General features: G+C 40.2%; 2 protein-coding genes across 2 annotated transcripts; one reads left to right on the top strand and one right to left on the bottom strand.

The window, feature by feature from the left end:
• Positions 1–10,163: 10,163 nt before the first annotated feature.
• On the top strand, positions 10,164–13,350 carry adoa (2-aminoethanethiol (cysteamine) dioxygenase a). The gene is made up of 2 exons (XM_032575317.1): positions 10,164–10,499; positions 12,105–13,350. The coding sequence occupies exons 1-2, from the start codon at positions 10,164–10,166 to the stop codon at positions 12,546–12,548; spliced, it is 780 nt and encodes a 259-aa protein (XP_032431208.1). The 3' UTR covers positions 12,549–13,350.
• A 2,788-nt stretch (positions 13,351–16,138) lies between these two features.
• egr2b (early growth response 2b) lies at positions 16,139–18,469 on the bottom strand. The gene is made up of 2 exons (XM_032575365.1): positions 18,107–18,469; positions 16,139–17,905 (listed from the first exon to the last, which is right to left on the bottom strand). The coding sequence occupies exons 1-2, from the start codon at positions 18,276–18,278 to the stop codon at positions 16,737–16,739; spliced, it is 1,341 nt and encodes a 446-aa protein (XP_032431256.1). The 5' UTR covers positions 18,279–18,469; the 3' UTR covers positions 16,139–16,736.
• Positions 18,470–23,364: the final 4,895 nt, after the last annotated feature.

Below are 23,364 nucleotides of genomic sequence, written 5' to 3'. Positions count from 1 at the left end.
CAATGCAAAATATTGCAGGCTCTGATGAAAGAAAACAGGCTGTTTATTGACTGGACACAAAGGCCACAAAGTGAAACACAGCAGCCCTTATCATTGTCTCATTGTCCTAGTATGCTAATTTCAGAAGAACAAGGAATGTACCATGAATAAGAATATTTGTGTGTGTGTTTATACCATGCAAAAAGTAGCCAAAGGGACAATCACTCTCTCCATTCAGAGGTTTTTGGCTGTAGCTCTGACAACTGCTAGATGAAGCCCGCTTGACTTCTCTGCAATGCCAGTCATGCATATTTTAAACCGAAGGGGAATAATATTGGCTTTATAGGAACGAGCATCAGATGCAAATATGATCTCTGACTGAATGGGTCCTTTACAACATTGTCCTCCATGGCAGCTTAACTTTAACAATATTGTTTAACTGCAACCTAAATTGTGATTGTCCCTGCAAAAGCTGTGCAGAAACTGTAAGGAGCATTTCTGACTAGTTAAAGTATCTTTTGTATTTTTATGTCTCCTCCCCACTCATTTAAAAACAAGACCTGGTAAAGAGCTGCAGCTTTAGGAAACTGTTGAAGAACTAAAAATAATTATGTAACTTCAATATTCCCTATTAGCAAACAAAATGGACAAAATGTAGCTATTGGGTAAACTCATACTGCTGTGGCCACTCCTGTAGTTAAAGTAAACCAGACTCAGTGTCTGTAAAATGTAATTATTCTCTATAAAATCTCTAAATGACACTTTCAGGTAATTTCATTCTGGTAATTTTCCTCAAAGTTTAGTAATGGCTAAAACAAACATATCAATGGGAAATAACAGATGTCTTTTAAAATAAAGTCTAATTGCTTTATTTTATCTTGCAGCACAGCCACTGTGTGCTCTGCCTCGTTCACACGCCTGTTTGTACACTCTCTACTGAGCATGCTCTGTCCAATGCATACTCACACATATGATGTTATGAATGATGGTGGAGAAACCTGATAATAAAAGACTGATTACACCTAACTGTAGATGATGACTGGAAAACTGATACTGAGAAAAAAATATTAGGGCTCAATTACCTTTTTTATTGTGATAAGGTACATTTTCAGAATGGGAGCTAAAAAAATCTGTGATCCGAAATGTTTCTACCACCAGATTAATAAAATGAAGCTGCTGCTTCAATCAACTCTCAACTAACAACTGCGCAGGTTTAATGGCAAAGAAAAGGCCAGTACATGACAACAGGTCATGCTAAGAATGACAATAAACCATACACTCAATAAAAAAACAAGAATGGTATTGTTAACCCCGAGAAATGATCTAGGACCAAAACAGCCTTTAAATATCAGCATTGACAATAAAAACAACTATATTGGTCAATCTGATGTGTTCACCACATTATGCCCCCTCCTGGACCTTTGGCTTGTATTCAGCTTCTGCATCCATTTCATATTTTTACTCTTTGATTTCAAAAGTAGCTAACAAGTGACAGCAACAAGATCTAAATTGAGCAATCAAAAATTCACAAAAAATGACAGAGTGGGGGAAAATCAAACCCTTAGGTACGTTAATTTATTTCACTTTGATGTAGAAGTTTTTGGGTGGCTGATTGGCATGTTCTGCTATTTATTAAACGTAAATGAAATGTTCTGTAGAAATGAACAAAGAAAAAAAATTATCAATCACTGCTTTGAAGGTCTTGAGACCAGCATTCTTAGTTTTATAATAACTATTCCTTAGGGACCCATATTTGGGGGCAACAGCATTGGCTCCAAGAGACTCTAAGGGTCAAGAGTTAAATTGAATACACAGTTTTGTACTAGCCATTAGCAAAGTTTTGGTTAACCTTTGCTTTTTGAACAATAAAGTTAACAATATGTTAAATGTACTTTTAGCATAGTTAGCACTGATTACATGTTTGATAGCTGATAGTTTCTAATATTTCTTGATTACTAATAATTACTAATATTTATTTTATCCATAAAGACAAGAATATGTAAGAACACTCACTGAACCAATTGTTCAAATGTAAAACTTTGGCTCCAGGGATTGATGCTTTTTTCATAAAATGTATTTATTTGCAACCAGCTTTATCTGGAGCATCAACATCTCAGTAGTCAACTGGCGACTGGAGTTTGAGTTCAGCTTCCCCCAGTCAAACAGGGGTCAAACAGGGGTCAAACAGGGGTCCTCCTTGTTTTAAGGACCCCTGGATGACCTCAAAACAAGCTCACACCATGTATCATTGAATGAATGTGTGAATATCTACAGGTGTAGATGGGGTAAATGGGTCCAGGGTCATTGGAGGTATTAGAGTGCAGATTGACTGGATAATGTGAAAAACTGCTTTTAGTGTTTGCTATGACTATAAAAGTACAATGTAAGTTCAGTCAATAAAGCGTTCACAGGCAATAAACTGATCATCTTTAACAGCATTTCTAGAGGGATTCTTTTGGCTTCAGTATCAGTCCACTGTGGGCAAAAAGAAGAACTGAACAAAGGTTCAGTTCATTTACTGCCTGTCTGTCTAACCCTATGATTCCTAATAAGATTAAATGAGATTACCTCACATCTCATCTAATGAAGACGGGTCTCTAAGCAACACACTGTGCATGTTAACCAATCTGAAGAGTGTGTGTGTATGTGTATGCAGGCGTGTGGGTGTGTGTGTCGGTGTGTGTGTGTGTGTGCTGCCCTCATTATCTCTGGAGAGGATATCGCTTTCTTTGTGTCATCTCGCTCATCACACAGGAAGCATCATACATAATGCAACATGCACACAAATGCACTCGGCTACTCACACCAAAAAGGGAGGAAAAAAGGAGCTACTCAAATTTGAACCCACACACAACCCTGCCAACTTCTAACATGTGATCAGTACAGTACATTTGGGTTTGTGATGCTGGTGACTCAATTTAGTGTTTTTGAGTGTTTTAGATTTGGGTGACTCAGCCCCATGTTTTGTTGCTGGGTTTACCAGGCTGACTTCCTTCTGCTCTGGCTGCCACTCACCGACAGAACAGAACGGAACAAAACAGAACAGAACAGAACACAACTGAACAGGACAGAACAGAGTTCTATATGGCATCTCACAAATGTTTGAATTTCCTTCAGAAAGTCCAACAATTAAAAAAAAAAAGAAGCTTAAAGCAGAACTTTTACTACCATGTAAAACTAACTATCACTCAGATTCCTATGATGTTGTATTAACAGGACCAATGTCAATTTATTTATAAAGCACTTTAAAAACAGCCCTGTACAATATTCATAAAACCCCAGATAAAAACACATAAGAATAAAAACACAAATTAAAACAGACAGGACAATTATATTTCAATGTCAGGCCCAAAGGAAATGCCAAAGAATAAAAAATAGTTTCAAGGAGTGAATTGAAGTGTTCTATGGGGAAGTTGTTCTGCAGATTAGGGCCACTGACAGTGAATGCCCAGTCTCTTCTGCTTTCCAGGGTGATTCTTGGACTATACAAGAGTAGTTTATTATTTGACCAAAGTTTTGTAGAAATGGATTGGTCGTGAAGTAGGTCTTGGAGATAAGCTGGGGTTAAGCCATTTATAGCTTTAAAAACCAATAAAACAATTTTTATTGGTATAGGACCATAGGAGACAGAAAAAAAGGAAGGGTAAATTTCTGACAAGAAACGTAGAAATTTTGAGATTAATCTCAAATCTTTTTAGGAAAAGCTCAGAAATTTTTTAAAAGTTGTTCATTTGAATATTTTAGTATATACTTTTTTGGCAAAGATTTTGTCAGTTTATTTTGTGAATTATTCTGCCCTTATTGTGATCTACTTATTATGAGTTTTGCTTTGTTTGTATTTGTATTTATGTTTTTATCTGTGAATATATTTATTTGGATTCCAGCCATCATATTTAGCCTCTTATCTTTGTAGAGTTTCAGGGTTATGGGGAGCTGTGACGGGATGGTGCCCATATCCAGCAGCCACTGGACAAGAGGGGGGATACTGGACAGGTCACCAGTCAATCAAAGGGCGATCCTACATATGTTTATATTTATGAATTCATTCAGTCATTTCTTTTTCTTCCTTTGTTCTTTTTTGTTTACTACAAATGTGATTTTTGTTAGTTTTGCATGATCAGGTACCTTTGGCATATAGACTAGGGACAAAGATAGATAGAATATCAACTGAACCACAGATTTTTCACAGGTCCTCTTTCATGGGTTTGTTGGATCCTTTCCCTGTACTGAAAATGTATCCCAGAATCCTCTGCGGTTTTTCATTCAGTGACTTCATAATTTTTTAAGCTCACGCTGCCCAATATGCTGTCAAAGCTTAGGCACAAGGAAATTAATTCAATAAATTTAATTAGAATGACAAATCGGTCCAATGAATAGGTAAATTGGATCAGAAATATTACAGTAGAACTGTGTGAAAAAGCAGCTAAAGACCAAAGAAAAATGTCACCTTAAGACAGGAGTGTCAAACTCCAGTCCTCAAGGGCCGCTGTCCTTCAGTTTTTAGATGTGCCACAGGTAGAAAACGCTGGAATGAAATGGCTTAATTACCTCCTCCTAGTGTAGATCAGTTCTCCAGAGTCTTGCTAATGACCTAATTATTCTATTCAGGTGGTGCAGCAGAGGCACATCTAAAAGTTGCAGGACAGCGGTCCTCCAGGACTGGAGTTTGACACTTTTGCCTTAAGACATCCATTTTGTAAGATTATAAGAAAGTCTGATTAATTGTATTTCTACACCTATTTTATCCTGTTAAATTGTACGTTCTTCCCCTCAGCCCTATATGTAGGAAATTATTAGCGTTATCATGATAAAAAACAGAAACGTAGTTCTCTGACTGGGGGCAAAAAAACCCATAATAACATAATAACCAATTGACTACAGAGTTCAGACACTTTGAGATCAAACAACATATGTTATAAATACATAAATATATAAAATTTCATCTTTCATGAGATCTGGGTCTATTGATAATAGTCTTATGACGCCCGTGTCATAAGGTATCTCAGTAATTATGTTGCTATAGGCTTAGGCTCCTGGAGGACATAATGGCCACTTTCCCCCACTCTACTTACTCCCTTCATTCACCAATAATCTGCAACTATCACTGACACTATCATAATGTTCTCTCTCTTTTTGTTCTCCGCATTGAAGCTACACCTGGCGTGTAACCTCCCCAGACCATCTAGTCTAACAAACCAATGAAAGTCCATTTTTAAGACCATTGGTGTAATCATGATAATGAAGTTGTTTCTGCAAACATTTGAGGAAAATGTACCTGTGACGGCAAATAAGGTAACCTACAAAAGAGCTCTGAGGTTATCTTATTATCTAACTGGTTGCAACGGTGTGCTGGTTAGGTATCCTGCCATGATCGATGGAGGCAGAAGACTAAACTCATTCTGAGTTCTTTCTTTATGTGTCTTTTACAGACTACACAAAAATCCACATATTTGCACTTTACAATGGTTTCTTTCCCTCTTATCTCCTCATCTGGAGGGACAAAATTAGCAGAGTCTAAATTATTAAAGTAGATAACTTAATGGGCTGCATTTGAATGTATCCACTACTTTTACACAAAGCTGTAGTTGATCTTGGTTTTAAAATGATCTAAAGGTCAAGACTAAACTCGACACTAAGATCAAGACTATTATAAGACTTCAAAATTGTGATCTCAACAAGGGTGGATACTGTACTTCAAGCTTGTACACAATTAAGAGTAGCACTACTTCAACATATTTTACTCAAGTAAAAGTAAAAAGTGATCACCCAAGAAATTACTCAAGTAAGAGTAAAAAGTATTTGGTAAAAAACTATTTAAGTACTGAGTAAATGATCATAACATCTAATTTAATATTAAAAATAATGTCATCAGACAGAGAAGAAATATAAATTCCATGACTCTTGGGTGTGTTTGTTTGTAGTTTTGTTATGGGTTATTTGTGGTTCATAGTTTCTGCATTATTAGTTTTTTCTGGTAGGTGTGTTTTTATAAGTTATTTTGGTGTTAACCTTCCTGAGGGTTGTTTCACAAAACCAGGATAGTGGATTAGGCTGGAATTTTCCTTAATTATGACTTGAAGTGGTAACACAAAAGTTAACATGGTGAGCAGCCAGCCTGTTCTGGACCAGCCGGCTCTGGACCAGTCTGCTCCGGACCACCCGGCTCTGGACCAGTCTGCTCCGGACCACCCGGCTCTGGACCAGTCTGCTCCGGACCAGCCTGCTCCGGACCACCCGGCTCCGGACCAGTGTGCTCCGGACCACCCGGCTCCGGACCAGTCTGCTCCGGACCACCCGGCTCCGGACCAGTCTGCTCCGGACCACCCGGCTCCGGACCAGTCTGCTCCGGACCACCCGGCTCCGGACCAGTCTGCTCCGGACCAGCCGGCTCCGGACCAGTCTGCTCCGGACCACCCGGCTCCGGACCAATCTGCTCCGGACCAGCCGGCTCCGGACCAGTCTGCTCCGGACCAGCCGGCTCCGGACCAGCCGGCTCCGGACCAGTCTGCTCCGGACCACCCGGCTCCGGACCAGCCGGCTCCGGACCAGTCTGCTCCGGACCACCCGGCTCCGGACCAGTCTGCTCCGGACCAGCCGGCTCCGGACCAGTCTGCTCCGGACCACCCGGCTCCGGACCAGTCTGCTCCGGACCAGCCGGCTCCGGACCAGTCTGCTCCGGACCACCCGGCTCCGGACCAATCTGCTCCGGACCAGCCGGCTCCGGACCAGTCTGCTCCGGACCAGCCGGCTCCGGACCAGCCGGCTCCGGACCAGTCTGCTCCGGACCACCCGGCTCCGGACCAGTCTGCTCCGGACCACCCGGCTCTGGACCAGTCTGCTCCGGACCAGCCGGCTCCGGACCAGTCTGCTCCGGACCACCCGGCTGGTGGTCCGGAGCAGACTGGTCCGGAGCCGGGTCTGCTCCGGCTAACAGCCAGAGTCAGGCTAACAGCCAGACTTAGTTAATCCTGGAGCCTTATTACACCGATCAGAAACCAATGGGTTTTGTTCATGATTCTGTTTTCTTATCTGTCTGTTTTGTTGTTTTTTTTTAAATACCACTAATTCATTTTGGTATTCTGTCAATTACTATTATTATTTTAACATTATGATGACAGAAAACATCATTATCAATTTTAAAATGACCCATACAGACTCTGTTACTATTTGATTGTGTTTCTGTTCTAGTTTGACAGAAAAACTTTGGAGCAACAAGGGAATTATTGTCATTAAGTGGCCAAAATAATTCAAACCTAATCACCCATCTGACTTTGTTTTTCACCTTTACACTTTTAGTCTAGTCTTTGACTGGGTGAAAAGTGTTCTTTTAATAAAGATTAACTGATTAGTTGTTTCCTGTATAAGTGATATGCTACAGTATATCATGTTTCTGAAATTCTGAATATAAAACTCAAAAGATTTAAATGTATATATAAAAAGAAACATAAAAATTGGGTAAAAATCAGATCCTGTCATCATTGACGATTTTAGATTTTGACCAATACATGTGTTAAGTTCCTGGTGAGCAACTGTCACTGGCTCTAGCATCCCAAAACAATGCTTAGTATTTTATGTTGTTTTATGTTGTTTTCAGAAATGTCTGTATCATTTCGGATCCGAACTGAAATCTCTGAATTTAATTACTTTACATTTTATTCTTCCAGTTGTATGAACAAATATTCCCTTAAACTGCATGCAACTGCATTTAAAGAAAATAGTAACAATATTATAAACTGAGCCAGCTTGATAATATAGGGTAATATAAGGTAATATAGGGCTCTAGGTGTTTCCCCAGTAGCTGCTCCAAATGGAGACGCTGCAGCTGGTTAATCACTCTGGATAAGAAACTCAACCAAAGTATTAAATGTCTCATTTAATAAATTATCTGAATGTGTAATAACTGTTTAGACATCCAGGTAGTAATGAACCATCTTCAAGCAGTTTAATCTATAATCACTGAAAAAATATATATATTTAAGTTACATTGAAGTCCTTTATCATTCAGTATGGACAGAGTTTACCAGACAGAGTTTACCACAGGAGTGGGACACATCAGTATCTGCATCTGCTGGGAAGAATCTCAACAACAGGCTGAACTCAGTTACTCAAGTGATGAACCAATCAGAATGGGCCATCTTCCATTGTGATCAGTGATCTGCAGATCGAAGATGATCAATTCTCAATTTTCCAGTGAAATTCAATAAAACTGAGAACTCATTAATTTCAGTCTATGAACAAATAAACCATCAATCTTTTTGTTGTGTATTTGAAGTTTGATGGTTTTTTTTTAGTTTTTTGGGTTTTTAAGGTTAGAGACATAATTTGAAGCATAAGTGGAAATTTAATTCAATTCAAAAATACTATATTTATCCCAAAAAGAAATTAAAGGTTGTTGTAACTCTCATCGTCCAACGCTTTTGTTGTGGATGATGATGTGGGCAGGAAGGATCTAATTGTCCTGAGATGCTGTTATCTCGATATCCAAGGACAGAGACAATATTCCACAGTAGCATGTTCTGGATGACTCCATCAGTTGTTGACAAGCATTGCTAATCATCCACCTTTGCTTTTGCCATTTCTCTTTCTGGCCATTTTGGAATCATCCTAATTATTTTTAGACAAAATATATTCTTTATCAAAGAGACTACCGCACAGTTTTTTGTCTACATATCAGTTTCCTCAGAAATAAAAACATGGAATCAGAATGTCAGACTTAAAAAAAAAATATTGGTATGTTCTAAATATAGACTGAATGACTAGTAATAAAATTCATTTTTACCTACTGCTGACAACAGTGACATAGTAAAAACATATGTGATGTATCATACGACTAAGATTAATAATAAAAATACATTTCGAAATATACTTTCTATGAATATAGTATATTCAATATAGAATACCACAAAAACTATAAAGGTGAACATAAAAAAGCCTGGCTTTTTGCGGTGCTAATGGAAAAGCCTATGAAAAACGTATCTTCCAAATTTTTAGTTGCATTTTTCTGCGCTCAGTCTTACGCTTACTAACTGAAGCCCCAATCCTTAGAAACAGCCATTACCTTGCCTCTGACTTCAGGAAATAAATACTCTAATGTTCATTATGTGTTGCTTAAAACTTTACATTCACTTCCAGTCTTCTTAGAGAGTCGTGTCAGTCCTTAAAAGCTTCTCTAATTTCTCACAAACTTTTTTCACCTGAAAATAGTCTGCTTTACTCAGGAAAGCCGAGGGATGGAAGCCCTTTAATCCATCTGGAGACTGGAGGTCATCACCCCAAAACGGAAAAACACTCGACATTCGCTTTCAAAATAAAAGCTGGTTTCAAAAGTCAAAGCAACAATTGCACATAAATAAACACCAAACATAAATAAACTCATATTTTACTCATAATATAGAAAAATTGTTTCTTTATTAATAAAAGTGCTGAAGTAGAACATTCATTTGGAAATATGTTCTTTACAATAAAATGTAGAAACTCAAAGAAACTTCCAAAGCAACACAGAGCATGCCCCTTTCATCCATTAATTTTAATAATATAAATATTATATATGTAAAGTTCAAATGTTATTGTAATATTGAAGCTGGCAAGGGGAAAAAATGTGAGATGAAACCAAGCCAGAGCGATGCTGGTAATTGGGAGGGTGGCGGAGAGTTCAATGGCCTGTCTGGCCTTCCCCTCTCTAGCTGTTGCCTCCTCAGGACTACTGGGAAATGTAGTGTCATTAACAGAAATGCTAATGTTTTTTTTCGTTTGGAATAAATTAGAATGGTAGAATGGTATTAAAATGAAGAATCAAATTAATTTCATCAGAATTTAACAGTAAGCTTTGCTGATTCAGTGTTAAATTCTGACACGATCGAGGCCTGCTATTTTCTAATGGAACTTCATATCCCAGATTGCTTTTCGTGTTATGCGCATGCCCCGTGAGGTTGGACGTGTAGGGGGCGAGACGACGAAAAATGTGATGTGGGAGGCTAGTATGTGGCGGTGAAATTTGACATTATCACCATGAATTATTTTCTGTTATTGTAAACTCGTCAACCTAGTCTTTTCTGAAGTCGGACCGAGCAGCGCTGTGAGACACACGGAGACAACAGGGTGTGTGAGAGGCTTTTTCAGCTGTTTTTACAGCGGAGCAGGGACTCCCTGGTAACCGTTAGTTTTTTCCCCCCCACTCAACCAGAATGCCGCGAGACAACAAAACTGCCCTGATCCAGAAAATAGCGAAGCAGGCCTTTATCACGTTTAAAGACTGCAGGTCTGCGAACAACGGGGACGGAAGCGTCGTTACGGACAAGTTCAATGAACTGATCTCCTTAGTGACCTCCGTCCGGGCCAAGGACCTGAAAATTATTCCGCCGAAAAACAAACCGAGCTCCGGCGCAGCTGCACCTCAGAGCCCCCCAGTCACCTACATGCATATCTGTGAGACGGAGGTGTTCAGCATGGGGGTGTTCCTGCTGAAGGCCGGGACCTCCATCCCGCTCCACGACCACCCAGGAATGAACGGGATGCTCAAGGTCTCATTGTCTGCCTGTCTGTCCTGAGCTCTTTTTCTCCCAACTGAGTTAAATGTATCTTATGCTGCTGTGAGAACAAAATGACCCTGTTTTGAAATACACTGCTAAGGTTATTGTACCTTAATGCCTAAACTTTATCTGTGGATACAGCAAATCCACCGAAACTACCTTTACCACCTGTTGTCCTTTACAATACAAGAGCCACAGAGCATAATTATTTTTGTTTAAAAGTACTTCATTAATTTCATCAATTGTAGTAGCCAATTTAGCCAAACTGTTGTGAAAGTCATTAAAATGAACTTAAATGTGTTTGGATTGCAGCTGGTCGACCACATTTTTGCACCAAATAGAAATTTCATTCGAAAATACTTAATTGTGCTTTTATAAGATTTATACATTGTTTGACTATTTTTTATTAGTTTTTATTGAAGGATTAGAAATCTCCTTTGTAGATGTATAGAACCTAGATGCTTCACTTGCTCTCTAAAAGTGACTATTCCTGTATCCTAATTTATTAATATTTTTTATTATCTGTTATGAATAATTAGAAACTTAATGGTGATGAATGTTGGAGATTATTTGAGAGTGGCCGAGTATGTCAGGCAAAAAAACCCAACTTAGCTATTTTGTGTCCAACCAGAACAACCAGCAAAGGTTCACAGAAGCTTAGCGCATTTATGAGGAATTATGTTGTTCCTTTTTCTGTAATAGTTTATAGCAATCTTTCTGACAAAAATACATGTGGAGTTTATGTGTTAGGTGAGGTTTCGGCATACGTGTTGGACAAAAATTATATCATAGACATTATTGTTGATTTTTTTTTTAAAACTCCTCCTGCTGGTTTCTTTAATTCATTCATTTACAATAACAGATACACCGTCTCAGTCTCATATATGTGTTTTTACAGCACAGACTTTGAGTTAAAGTATTTCTTATGTAATACTTTATCTCAAAGGTATTTGAAATGATGATTGTAGGGATGCACCGATATGAAAATTTGGACCGATATTAATATTGCTGTTATGGGCGATAACTGATATCATAAATAATTCACTTCCCATTTCACACCTCGATTAAAAACGACCACACAGCTGACCTCACCATCACATGACCAACCTCCTTACCTCCAGAAACAAGCAGCAACAAGATGGAAATAAATATTGGTTGTTAAAATATATGCTAGTTTTATTTATAGAACTGATAGCGATGCTTGTGGCGATATCACTATCGTTCATCCCTTGTTGACTGACTTGTTTTTACTTTATGTTTGAAACATGTTAGCAACACTAGTTTTTAGATTCCATCATAGTTTTCTGTCACCTTACAGATGTTCTGATTTCCAGCTTTTGTGTTGTTGGACAGGAGGGTCACATGACTGCAGTCAGGTTCTCTGATGCATGTCAGTCAGAATTACTGTGATCTGAACCCCAGGCTGATACCTGGGATCAGACTGGAACTTCCCTGTTTTTGCATCATATTAACAACTTTAGTCATGGACTCTAAAAGAAATGATGTTCTTTGCTGCACTGAAAGGTAGACTCAAAGGACGAATTGGAAATAGAAGTGTTTACCATCAATCCTGACAGTTTTCTGTCATCTGCACAGGTCCTGTATGGAAAGGTGAACGTCAGGTGTTTGGACAAGCTGGAGAACAGTCTTCCTGTCCCGCCTCGTCTGGAGCCGGCCCTGGCTCCGCTGCAGACGGCGGTGGTGTGGCGCTCCGTGCTCCGCTCCGTGGCTGAATACTCTGAGACCAGCGGGCCGTGCCTCCTCACCCCCGTGCGGGATAACCTCCACCAGATCGATGCGGTGGACGGGCCGACTGCTTTCCTGGACATCCTGGCTCCTCCCTACAACCCCGACGACGGCCGGGACTGTCACTATTACAGAGTCCTGCGGAGCGAGGCCGAGCCGGCGACGGGTGCAAAGGTCGACCAGGAGCAGCTGGGAGACAAGAAGGAGAATGAGGGGTGGCTCCTTGAAATCCCCCAGCCAGAGGACTTCTGGTGTGGAGGGGAACCTTACCCAGGCCCTGTGGTCTCCATCTGAGTCACACCCCTCCTACTGGAACAACACCCAGACGTCCACTCATCCATCCACCAGGAATTCTGACTTTCTGCACCCGTTCCAGGGAATCCACCTATGGAGTGAGAATCAGCCGGAACGCTCTGCTCCTGAACTCTACAGGAAGAGGTCTGGAAGGTGGCCAGGAAGGGACATTCCTAATCTGATATTATATTTCTTTGAATCGTATATTACCTTGTACACAGATGAATGTCATTTGCCAAACAATGTGTGAATAATGCGTTATGGTTAGAAACGTGGCAGCTTTTCCCATGAAGTCTCTGCTGCAGAGGACCTCCGCATCGTGACGTCTTAATGCCAAAGCTTGCTCCTGCCTTATTGTGAATATTTGTATACCTAGCAATGATGCTATTTTTATTGAATACTTTTAGTCCTTCTTCCCAAGTGCCCACACTACATTCTATAAAGCCTTAAACTTGTTTATATATCAATGTTTCCTAATAGTTCTGGTTTATTTGATAAAACAGAAAGCTGCTTCTTTGTGGTGTTTTGATGTATTATATTGTCACTTGACTTATTGTGACTGAATCCAGACGGAGACTGTAGAGCACACCATGTTAAAGGCCTACTGAAGTGTTAGAAATGACATAAAACGCTGTTTTGACTCACTATCATTCCTATCATGCTACTGTATGTTACCTAACCTTATAGTGTGCCTTTTTCTGAGTCTACACAGGTCTGTAAATCTGCCATAATTATTGTTTTCCTGTTGAGTGTAAATGGAGTAATAAATATGAGGATCCTCATGAATAATCCTCAGCCTTTATTAGCCTTCAGCTATTATGATTAACCTTCCCACCTTTCCACTTCTTAGTTTTTGTCTTATTTCAAATGAATGCCTCCATCATCACCGTATGATCCACCCTGGTTCTTATCCGGTAGCATATAGACGTTCTGTGGTCCAATCAGCCTTATTAGGATGAAGGAAAGGTTTGCTTCATCCCAATAAGGGATGAAGCAAACCTTTTTGCTTCATCCCTTAAGCAAAAAGGGATGAAGCAAAAAGGCCTGGCAGGTTACACTGTCAGGCCAAATCATTTGAATGAATTTTTTTTCCATGTTCCTGATCATTGACAATAAGTAATTAACTCTGAAGACACATCAGCATCGCCAATGGGACCAAGAAACAAGAGGGAGGACACTGTAAAATGCAATAGGTGACACACCTTCTAATTCAATGGGTTTTCTTTATTTTCATGACTATTTATAAGGCAAGAAATCCCACTTATTAGCCTGACAGGGCACACCTATGAAGTGAAAACCATTTCAGGTGACTACCTCTTGAAGCTCATCAAGAAAATGCAGAGTGTGTGCAAAGCAGTAATCACAGCAAAAGGTTGCTACTTTGAAGAAACTAGAATATAAGGGGTATTTTCAGTTGTTTTACACTTTTTTGTTTAGTGCATATTTCCACATGTGTTATTCATAGTTTTGATGCCTTCAGTGTGAATCTACAATGTCAATAGTCATGAAAATAAAGGAAACTCATTGAATAGGGTTAGGGTTAGGTGTGTCCAAACTTTTGGTCTGTACTGTATATATATATATATATATATATATATATATATATATATAGTTTTGATGCCTTCAGTGGTGAAAATCAAATCACATTTGATTTTCCAACACAGAAATCAGTTGTACAAATGTTCAAACCTTCCTCTTGGGTTTGCAGGTTTGCTTGAGCAGAAACTGAGTCTGTCTGGGATGTCCTGAACGTTACGTGTTAACCCTTTATAGTCCAAAGTCACCACTTTCAAATGCTTAACTGTTTTGTGTGAACTCAACTTCAATAGATTAAGTTATCAAGTATTTCTGATGATCCACTGTGCAGCAGAGCATCTATACAGCAGTCAGTCAGTCTGTGAGAATCTGGTGAGCAGCTGGTAGGGCAGACCACCGTTGGAGAGTTCTCAGTCTCTCAAATAGAGTTTGATCATATTTAATCATCTTTATTTTGTGACTCTGCTTTCCAACTAATTAGAGTAAGACAATAAGATACGACCACTAATTTATTTCACCTGCAAATACTAGCAAATATTCTAACTAAAGTAGTCTAATCTGTCAGAAATAGACAAAGAATTTATAAAGGCAACTTAATCACAATAATGTAGATAAAAAGTTAACTTAGTAATGCAGCTTTAGTGCTAACATTTAATTGATTTAGTGTAAGTATGCAGTCATTTCAAATGTTGTGAGTTTCACAAGAACAAAGACAAAATATCAACTTAAGACCTGTAAAGATGGATCTGCTGAAAATATCTGGAAAAAAATCCATGAAGATTATTAACTCATTTTTTTCATTTTTTTTTGCATAAGTTGCGTTAGTGTACATCTTCTTGGCCATCCTCCTGCTCTGGAGCAGACTGCAGACAGTCAGGCATGAATACTGGAAAACTGAGACTGGAGTTATTCTACTGACCTGTGATTCAGAATTAACATTACTCCCCACTGTGTGTGCTTGGGTGTGTGTGTGGGGGGGGGGGGGGGGGGGGGGGGGGGGGGGGGCGTGTGCGTGGGGGTGTGGGGGGATGTGTGTGTGTGTGCGTGCGCGTGTGTGTGTGTGTGTGTAAGTATAGGTGTGTGTATTTGTGCATTTGCAAACAAAATGCTGTTAAACTGATATGAGTGCTCAATAGATGCAGCAAGAAACTGTTGGGTTTGTAAATGCAACACGTTAAATTGATTCAGGTCAGTAAATCATAATTTGTTTAATACAAGCGTTTATCATTTTATGAATAAAACGCTCATATTGTTCAAATTCACCTTGTGAAGTGTCTCAGTTCGGAAGTCTTACTCAGATTAAAAAGCAGAATGACGCTCATGTCTTTATTTTCGGCCTCGGAATTAACGATTTGACTCTTTATGTTTGCGAATTCTCAGCTTTTAGTGTTTTTTTTTTTTTTTTTAAGAAGTCGTTTCAAGTGTAATATTTCATTGGTTACATATCCGGTTGAATCCACAAATAACTGAATGAAGTTTGGTTGTTCAGAACTAAGTCTGCGGTTCCTCTTGGTAAAATAATATCCTGGACCGACCATGTTTGTCTCTCGCAACAGATATTATTCTTGGCGATGACAACAGTGGAACATGTAGACAAATATAGAAGAGAAAATGGATAAATACAGAACTGAAGTGTGGAGAAAGTTGCCCTTATGGAAATATGTTCTCATTTTTCTGTAATCACCAATTTTTTGAATACTTAAAATAATCGGGTGTCTATATTTGGAATTTTGGAAATATCCGTTCCTGCCCAGTCTTTGTTCCTGCTTCTCTGTGCCAAAGCGCGGATTCGTTCAGTTTTTTTTTTTTGCTTTCTAGCTTCAACATGTTTGCCTACTAGATCAGTGTCTGATAATAACCTGAGGTGACACTAAGATAAAAAGTGAGTGGGTCTAAACTCTGAGTCAGATATGCCAAAGATGACGCAGTGAGGGATTTGCCCAATAAAACTTTCCAACATCAAAAAGTGTGTATAAATTCAGATGAGAGGTTATTATTCTGCATGCCTGCGCGGTGCGTCGCGCTCCAGTCATGAGGAATAAAAGCAGTGTTTGTTTTTTCTCATCCTCGTTCATTTAATAAGTCTTAAAACACACATCACAACAAACGACTCTATTATCCTTCAACATATTTACATCTCAGACTTTTTACACACGAGCAACAATTAATGGAAACTCGGAGCGACACCAAAACTGAATACAAAAATAGAATGTTTTCCAACTTTACATATTATCGGGCAGATTTACATTGCATTAGGAGCGTCCTTGAATCAGTCAGTGTACAAAAGACACAGCAAGGCACTGGAGAAACACACTCATCAACAGACATATTAAATGAAATAACTTAAACGTGTCCTCAGTTCTTTGAAACATTATTGCCGTTATTTTACATGTACAAGCGCAGGCCGTGTCACAGTTCAAAGAGTTGGGAATATCTGACTCCCCTTTTAATGGAAACATTTATACTTATATTTATTCATATTTCAGTAGGCTGTGCAGGCAAAGTGCATTCGTATAAGCATCTGTGTGAGTTCAGTAGCATGGCTGTGCGTCTTAGTGCACCACTGTGCACAAGTTCTTCATTCGGTGTTCGGCTCCCCGTTCCCAGAACGTTCACACCGATACTCAGAGTTCTTCAAGGAGTTCGTGTGACCTAGGAACAGATCCCACTGGCTGCGCTGATTCCGCCTGACGGACGCTCCAACGCGGAGCTTCCAGAGGAGGAGGACGAGGACACCGTGGACGCTTTCCTCTCCTTCTGCCGCAGGTGGATCTTAGTGTGTCTCTTTCTCTCGTCGCTCCGAGCGAACTTGCGGCCGCAGTAGTCGCAGGCGAACGGCTTCTCGCCCGTGTGCGTGCGGATATGCGTGGTGAGGTGGTCGCTGCGGCTGAAGTTCCGCATGCAGATCCGACACTGGAAGGGTTTGTGGCCAGTGTGGATGCGGATGTGCCTGGTTAGTTCGTCGGAGCGGGAGAAGCGCCGGTCACAGCCCTCCGCCGGACACGGGTACGGCCGCTCGTGGACGGGCGTTTTGCTGGGTCTGTTTGGGTATTTTCTTGGACGCAGGATCGGCCTGAGGGGCAGGTTCTGGGGGCTGTAGGCAGAGGAGAGCCGTGGCTGCCCTGTTTCTGAGCCGCCGCCACCAGGAGCACCCAAAGTAAAGTTTCTGATAGTGTTCAGCGGTGTCAGGGGAGGAGGGACTCGGAATGTATCAAGAGGACACGGAACGAACGGCTTCCGATCTGGGATAGCTGCAGGGTGCATGTCCCGCTGACAGGCCGGCTGGAAGAAGCCGGAGTAGTCAGGGATGATGGGTAAGAGGCCCGGAACGTCTGAACTGCTGGGTTGCTTGGGTGACGAGTACGAGGGCGGAGGGTACGAGGCTATGGGACAGGAAGAGGTGGACAAAAACGCCGAGGGGTCCTGGTACACCTCCCCGCAGCCAGAGGAGGAGTAAGGGGGAGGGGGTGAGTACAGGTGATGGTGGTGATCCAGGTCGGCCTGGCTCTGAGCCGCCATGGTGCAACTTAAAGCTCCACTGGAGAAGTGATGAGGAGATCCAGAGGAAGCCGGGGAGGAAGAGGCTGAAGAGGAAGGAGGAGGTGGAGGGGGAGGCGGCTGGGCCACGTTGAATATACCCGAAACGATGTTAATGACTCCCTCTGGGTTCCAGTTCCCTGGGTACTGGGAGTCGATGGAGAACTTCCCCATGTAGGTGAAGGTCTGGTTGCGATGGGAGGCGGGCTGGGAGAAGCCGCTGGAGTAGGAGGAGAGCTCCACCGAGCGCTTCTCTGCGTTCATGTCAGCGCCCATCAGGCTGTCTGCGGACAACAACAAACCATGATTCACCCACCTGCTCATACACACGCGCGCGCATGAACACACTTTGCTACAACCTACAACTGACTGAGCACACTTGAATTTCATCGTTTTCTCCCAAGAAACACTTTGGAAGAAGTCTGTAACAGTTTACTAAACCTATTCAGTTAATAAGAGAGATATGTCTGATTTATCTGTCGTACCTGCTGCTACATTCATCTGGTCGTAATGTGCTCCCAGGTCGGCGTTGGGAAAGATGGCCACAGAGGTCGGCAGACAGGCGGCGATGTCATCCACAGAGTACACGCTGTCTGCCACGGGATGCACGAACCCTCCGAGATTCACCGGCACTTTCTCCAGAGTTTTAGCTGTCATCGTGCGCTCACCTCTCTCTCTCTTTCTGACTCTTCTTCTTCTTTGTTGTTTTTCTTGGAGCCTAATAAGTGCGTGGAACCCGGCCGCGGAGGGGTCACCACTGCATGTCTCTGTCGGTCACCGCGGTTGTGTGAGGATGCGCTCCGTGTTGCTGCTGCGCTTCATGTGACAAAGTTTACGACTGGCTTTAGTGACGGAAGCGGGCTCCCTGACACTAGTATGTATATATGGGGAACCTTTTGAATGTGACTGTTACGTCATTACCCAAATATGGACAGGGAGGGTTAGAGACTGCACGCGCAGCTAATTCTGATTGGCTGGGCGGCTCCGTGACGATTTCAAAGGGAATTACTTCTCAGTGGAGAGCCCGCTGCTGCAGGAGAGATAAGAAAGTTTGTTTTCCACTGTGGAGCGACACCGATGCTCCTAAAAACTCTAACAGCAGAGCGAGAACTCTGCTGACACCTGTTCTCAGTTCCCATCTGCTGTTTTTCAGTCTGCCTCTGATTTAGTTGCACAAAATATCAAAATAAGAGATTTGAGGTTTGTCTTTTGAGCCCATAAAAGGTCGAATCCGGTTGATAGGGACACACCCCCCATTCCATATTTGGTTTTCTGTTCCGGAATTTTTTTGATCATCGGAAAGTGACGAGTTTTACCGAGCTGAGAGAGAAAGAGATAGTGAGAGAGAGAAAGGCATAACCACAGTCAAATGAGACGGACAGAGAAGTGGAATTTCTTCCTCTGGGTGACTAGCTCAAAGGCTCGGAAACTTCTGACAGCCTGATTTGACTATGCTCTAGGAAAGACTAGATTTAGTTCACTGCGAAGTTATCTATAGTCTTTTTATAGAGCGCAGGAAAAAGGAAACCAATATTTCTAGAGGCATGCTGCATGTTAAATATACAATACCTAAAGTTGACTGATCCTCATAGATCTATGTTATTTCTTTCAGACTGGACTAAAGAATAAACCCTGAAAACCCATCAGTTGCTATGTGAACTTCAAGTCACAGATGGTATAAAGACAATGTTTTACATGCAAATGTGCTCATGATTGTTTAGTAAATGTAACCTTAAGGAATTTATTGTAGTTGTGAAAAACGAATGCCCCCCTGTGGTGTCCTTAGGAAGAGTTCCTGTCTCACACCCTCTCTCTGTTCCATACACACAGACGCCGATGCTCTGCTCTACTTGACTGTGAAAAGTCCCTCTGTGGGTGGAGAAAAAAGACAGACAGAAAACACTGGGCACCTTGGGTGGAATCTACTTTCCGTTTTGTCTGCTTTTATGTTTGTGTGTTGCACAGCCACATCACATAATCAACCACAATCTTGTTATGATCTAAATCAAACCTTTCGGAAGGCTTTGGGTGACCTGAAGATACCTGATAAGTGAAAAGTCAAATGTTCATCAATCATGATGTAGAAACCTGGAATCACTCTGATGATACTCAGCACAATATATCTTTATATGGCATTTTGACTGCAGAAGGTGCCTGGAAAGGGACACTTTAAAAGTTTACTAATTTACAAGAGCTGTACGGACTTTGACTTTACCAACAATGTCAGCTACCAGAGTGGATTTGATGAATATTCAAGTTTTGCCATCTCTCCCATATCACTAATGAGTTGATGTCTTTAGCTACTTCACAAACACAGAGTCTTACCAAGTTTCTTTTGTTTATGTTCTAGTGCAAAAATCTCAGTACACCTGAAATAAAACACACATAACTTCCAAGTAATTTATTAGCGAGATATAGGACTTTGTTTTAAGTACATAATTCTTGAATATTGATAAATGTACTAGTCGCAAAGGCATGTTGTTTCACTTATAACAAGACATTTTTCCCATGTATGTTTCTAACACTTGTAAGTTATTTTGTCTTCTTTCAAGTGCACTGAGATATTTGTTCTAGAAACTAGACAAAAATACTTGGTAAGATTTAATATTTTTGCAGTGTAGGTAAAACAAACTTGATTATTAGTCCCCAAATGGACATTCTGTACATCCTTCTGACATGAATAGGATGTCATTGTATATCTAAATCAACCACTGGGGATTAATAAGGTTAAACATAAAAACTTTCACTTTCCTAAGTGTTCTGTCAAACCATTTTTCAAATCTATGATAGAGACCAGAAGTTCCATCACTCATAGCGTATTATTGATATTATGTTGTGTTTAACTGAGTTACAGACCAATTGTTTCTTTATTTCAGTTGTGGTGTGACATATACTGTAGTTGAACATTCTTTCAGGCAGGTGGGCTGGCCATCCTTCCAGTACAGGGAGAATGTGGGAGGAGGGGGTGTATGTCAATTTGTTCTGAGAATTTATGTTGGTTTAATTTGAATTTAACAACTGTTTGAATAAACATTTAGCTTTCCTGGTGTCTCCTCAGCAGGGTGGAGCAGCAAAGGGAGACAAATACTCCAGCTGCTGGTGAAAAGCTCCTGGAGAATACCATGTCGAGTAGTAGAGGTAATGATTTGAGGAGTTATATTAAGTTAAATTCATTCTTAGATTGGTCTTAGACTAGTTTAGTTGTAATGATTTGCATCTATGTAAATATTTTTTTGTTGCCATTTATTGTTTTGGTGTTATTTTTGTGTAAATAACGTTTATTTCTTGTTTTTTTTGTTTTGTTTTTTGATTACCACTTTTTCTTGGTATCTCTGAAGTTGCTCAGGGTATAAAAGCCAGCTTCTTCGTCTCTTTATGAAATGGTGTTGGTGAAAACGTGACCTGCAGTTCTTTAATAAATCCATCTTAACTCCAGTTTTGTTGTCATGCCTCATTCTGAACCTTGAGTCTCTGCCAGTTAAAGTGACAAATGTTATCTTGTATAAAACTGATCACTGATCAGAACAGTGATGGTAATCCTCCACCAGCCTAGTCAAATCTGAAAGTGATTCCGAGATGATTAGTAATAATAACGATTGTTTTAAGGGCTCTCTAGTCTCTGGAACGCCAGAGCAGAATCTTATCCTTATAGTCAGTATAAAATGGATCTTACTTTCAGTGTTGGCTGGACTCCAATATGGCCTCATCCTGTCACTGATCCAGGCTGCAGTGTGCATGCTCTGGATCTCCAGGGTGTAGTTCCAGTGGAGACTTGGAGCCATGGCACCAAGTCTCCACACTAAAGGCCTTTAGTGTTTCTGGGGCTGTTCATAGCTGAGTGTGAAACAGCAGGATGAGGGTAGCTCCTCTCTGGTTCTCAATCCCAGATGAACAGACAGCTCTCTCTGAGACTGAATGAGACTCTACCTTAAGTGGAAAAGTACAAATATGTTTGTCTCATTCTATGAGTGAGGGGTAATGGGTAGAAGGTTCTGGGCTTTATCTGTAGTAAAAAGGGCATTGTTCCATTCTGTTGTTATTAAGAAAGAGCTGACAAAAATGCAAAGCTCCGACTTTACTGGTCCTTCCGGTTGTCCAGCTATGGTTTTCAGATATGGACCATAGCCATTAGCAAGTTGACCTGAAATGAGCTCCCTCCCCAGCTGGGCTGAACCTCAAAAAGGAGCTTTTCTGCAGTAGAGCCACTGCTGCTCTGCATAGAATAGAATAGAATAGAATAGAATAGAATAGAATAGAATTACTTTATTCATCCCAGCAGGGAAATTATTTCGCAGTTACAGCAGCATAGAGACAAGACACACAACAACCACCACTGAGTAGCAATTGTAGACAAAATAAAAATAAAAATAAAATATAACATGCTGTCAATATAAAAAGCAGCTTAGAGCAGTCCTTGCAAAGATTCGAAAAATGCAGATACAGTATGTATATGTAAATATATGTACAGCAAGTGTGCCACAGAAAGGAGTCAGCAAAAGCAGTTCAGGCTATTGAACTGCTTGTAAAACCAAGCAGTTTGTAAAACCTGTTAACTTAGTTGAACCCAAACGATTTGAGGAAACCGGTTGCTTTTAACAGTTTAAGTTTATTAACCTAAACAATTCAGTTAAAAAAAGAAATTCACTTTGAGTACAATACATTTAACTCAACTATTTTCTGTAAGGGTAACATGGGTAAATAAAGTTAATAGTAAACTGAACTTAGTAAGTAGCCTACACTCATATGTTCATTACATCTGACATGTTTAAAATATGCTGATTGTTCCCATCTATATTGGAACACAGTAACTTAGATGGTAACTTAGATGTATTTAAAACTATTTTTTGTGACCAACAAAAATGGTTTAATTAATTGCTGCTGGTGATGGCGCAATGCATTGTGGTATACCTTGTTGACCAATTATATACTTAACTGTTTGACAAGGACTCAACTAAAATAGTCTAAATCATCAAGCATTTTTTAACCAAAAGTTCATGTCTCTCACTCTCTCTTTTGAAGTTTGAATTCATCCATCCAGTAACAGTCCATGGATCTGGAAACAGATTACTACTGGTTAAAGTAGTTTTTTTAAAGTGGGAGTTATGGTCTCTTGTGGGTAATGAGCTGTCATAGCTTAACATCCATCTACTAACAGCCATATTTCTGTTGGCACAGGAAGCGTTGGTCTTTGTTTACAAACACTGAATGGATCACAGTAAAGACAGTAGTGTATAAAAAATGACAGGCAGAAATGATCAATAAACCATCCATGTACATTATAAAATCTAACAGTAAATTTTAAGAATAAAGACAAGTTGAAAAACAAAACAAAACGGTGAAAAACAACATAGACAATCATTTAAACCACTAAAATAAGGCTTTATTGTTATAGATTATTGTTCAGTATATGTTACTGTATTTAGACAGTAAAAAACTAACAATTTATGGTAGCCTGGGGATTTTTTTCTACACAGTAAAATCTGATAAGTTCAAATTACTTTAAAAAAATATGCAAACTCACTGCCTCAAAAAAATTAAACAAAGTAAGTTTATGATTAGTGAGTAAGAAAGCCTAATTTATTTAAGCAGTTCTAAATAAAGTAGCACAAGTGAAAAAAATAAGCTCATGTAACTTATTTTTCATGCATAGTGTTACTTTAATTTTTTAAATTTGAATGAGTCCTTGTCCTTCCTCCCTTTCCCACTTCTTTTTTTCTAATTAAGGTTTTATTGGCCCTAGTGT

The sequence above is a fragment of the Xiphophorus hellerii genome, chromosome 10 (genome assembly GCF_003331165.1).
Source record: "Xiphophorus hellerii strain 12219 chromosome 10, Xiphophorus_hellerii-4.1, whole genome shotgun sequence".
Lineage (NCBI taxonomy): Eukaryota > Metazoa > Chordata > Actinopteri > Cyprinodontiformes > Poeciliidae > Xiphophorus > Xiphophorus hellerii.
The sequence above is the reverse complement of the archived record's forward strand: the minus strand, read 5'-3'. Positions and strand labels throughout refer to the sequence as shown.

Bases quoted from the DNA above. Each gene is read 5' to 3' on its own strand.
- adoa (XM_032575317.1), top strand. From the start codon at position 10,164: ATGCCGCGAGACAACAAAACTGCCCTGATCCAGAAAATAGCGAAGCAG. The intron at 10,500-12,104 runs GTCTCATTGTCT...TCATCTGCACAG, and splicing joins GAATGAACGGGATGCTCAAG to GTCCTGTATGGAAAGGTGAA.
- egr2b (XM_032575365.1), bottom strand. From the start codon at position 18,278: ATGACAGCTAAAACTCTGGAGAAAGTGCCGGTGAATCTCGGAGGGTTC. The intron at 17,906-18,106 runs GTACGACAGATA...TGTTGTCCGCAG, and splicing joins CCAGATGAATGTAGCAGCAG to ACAGCCTGATGGGCGCTGAC.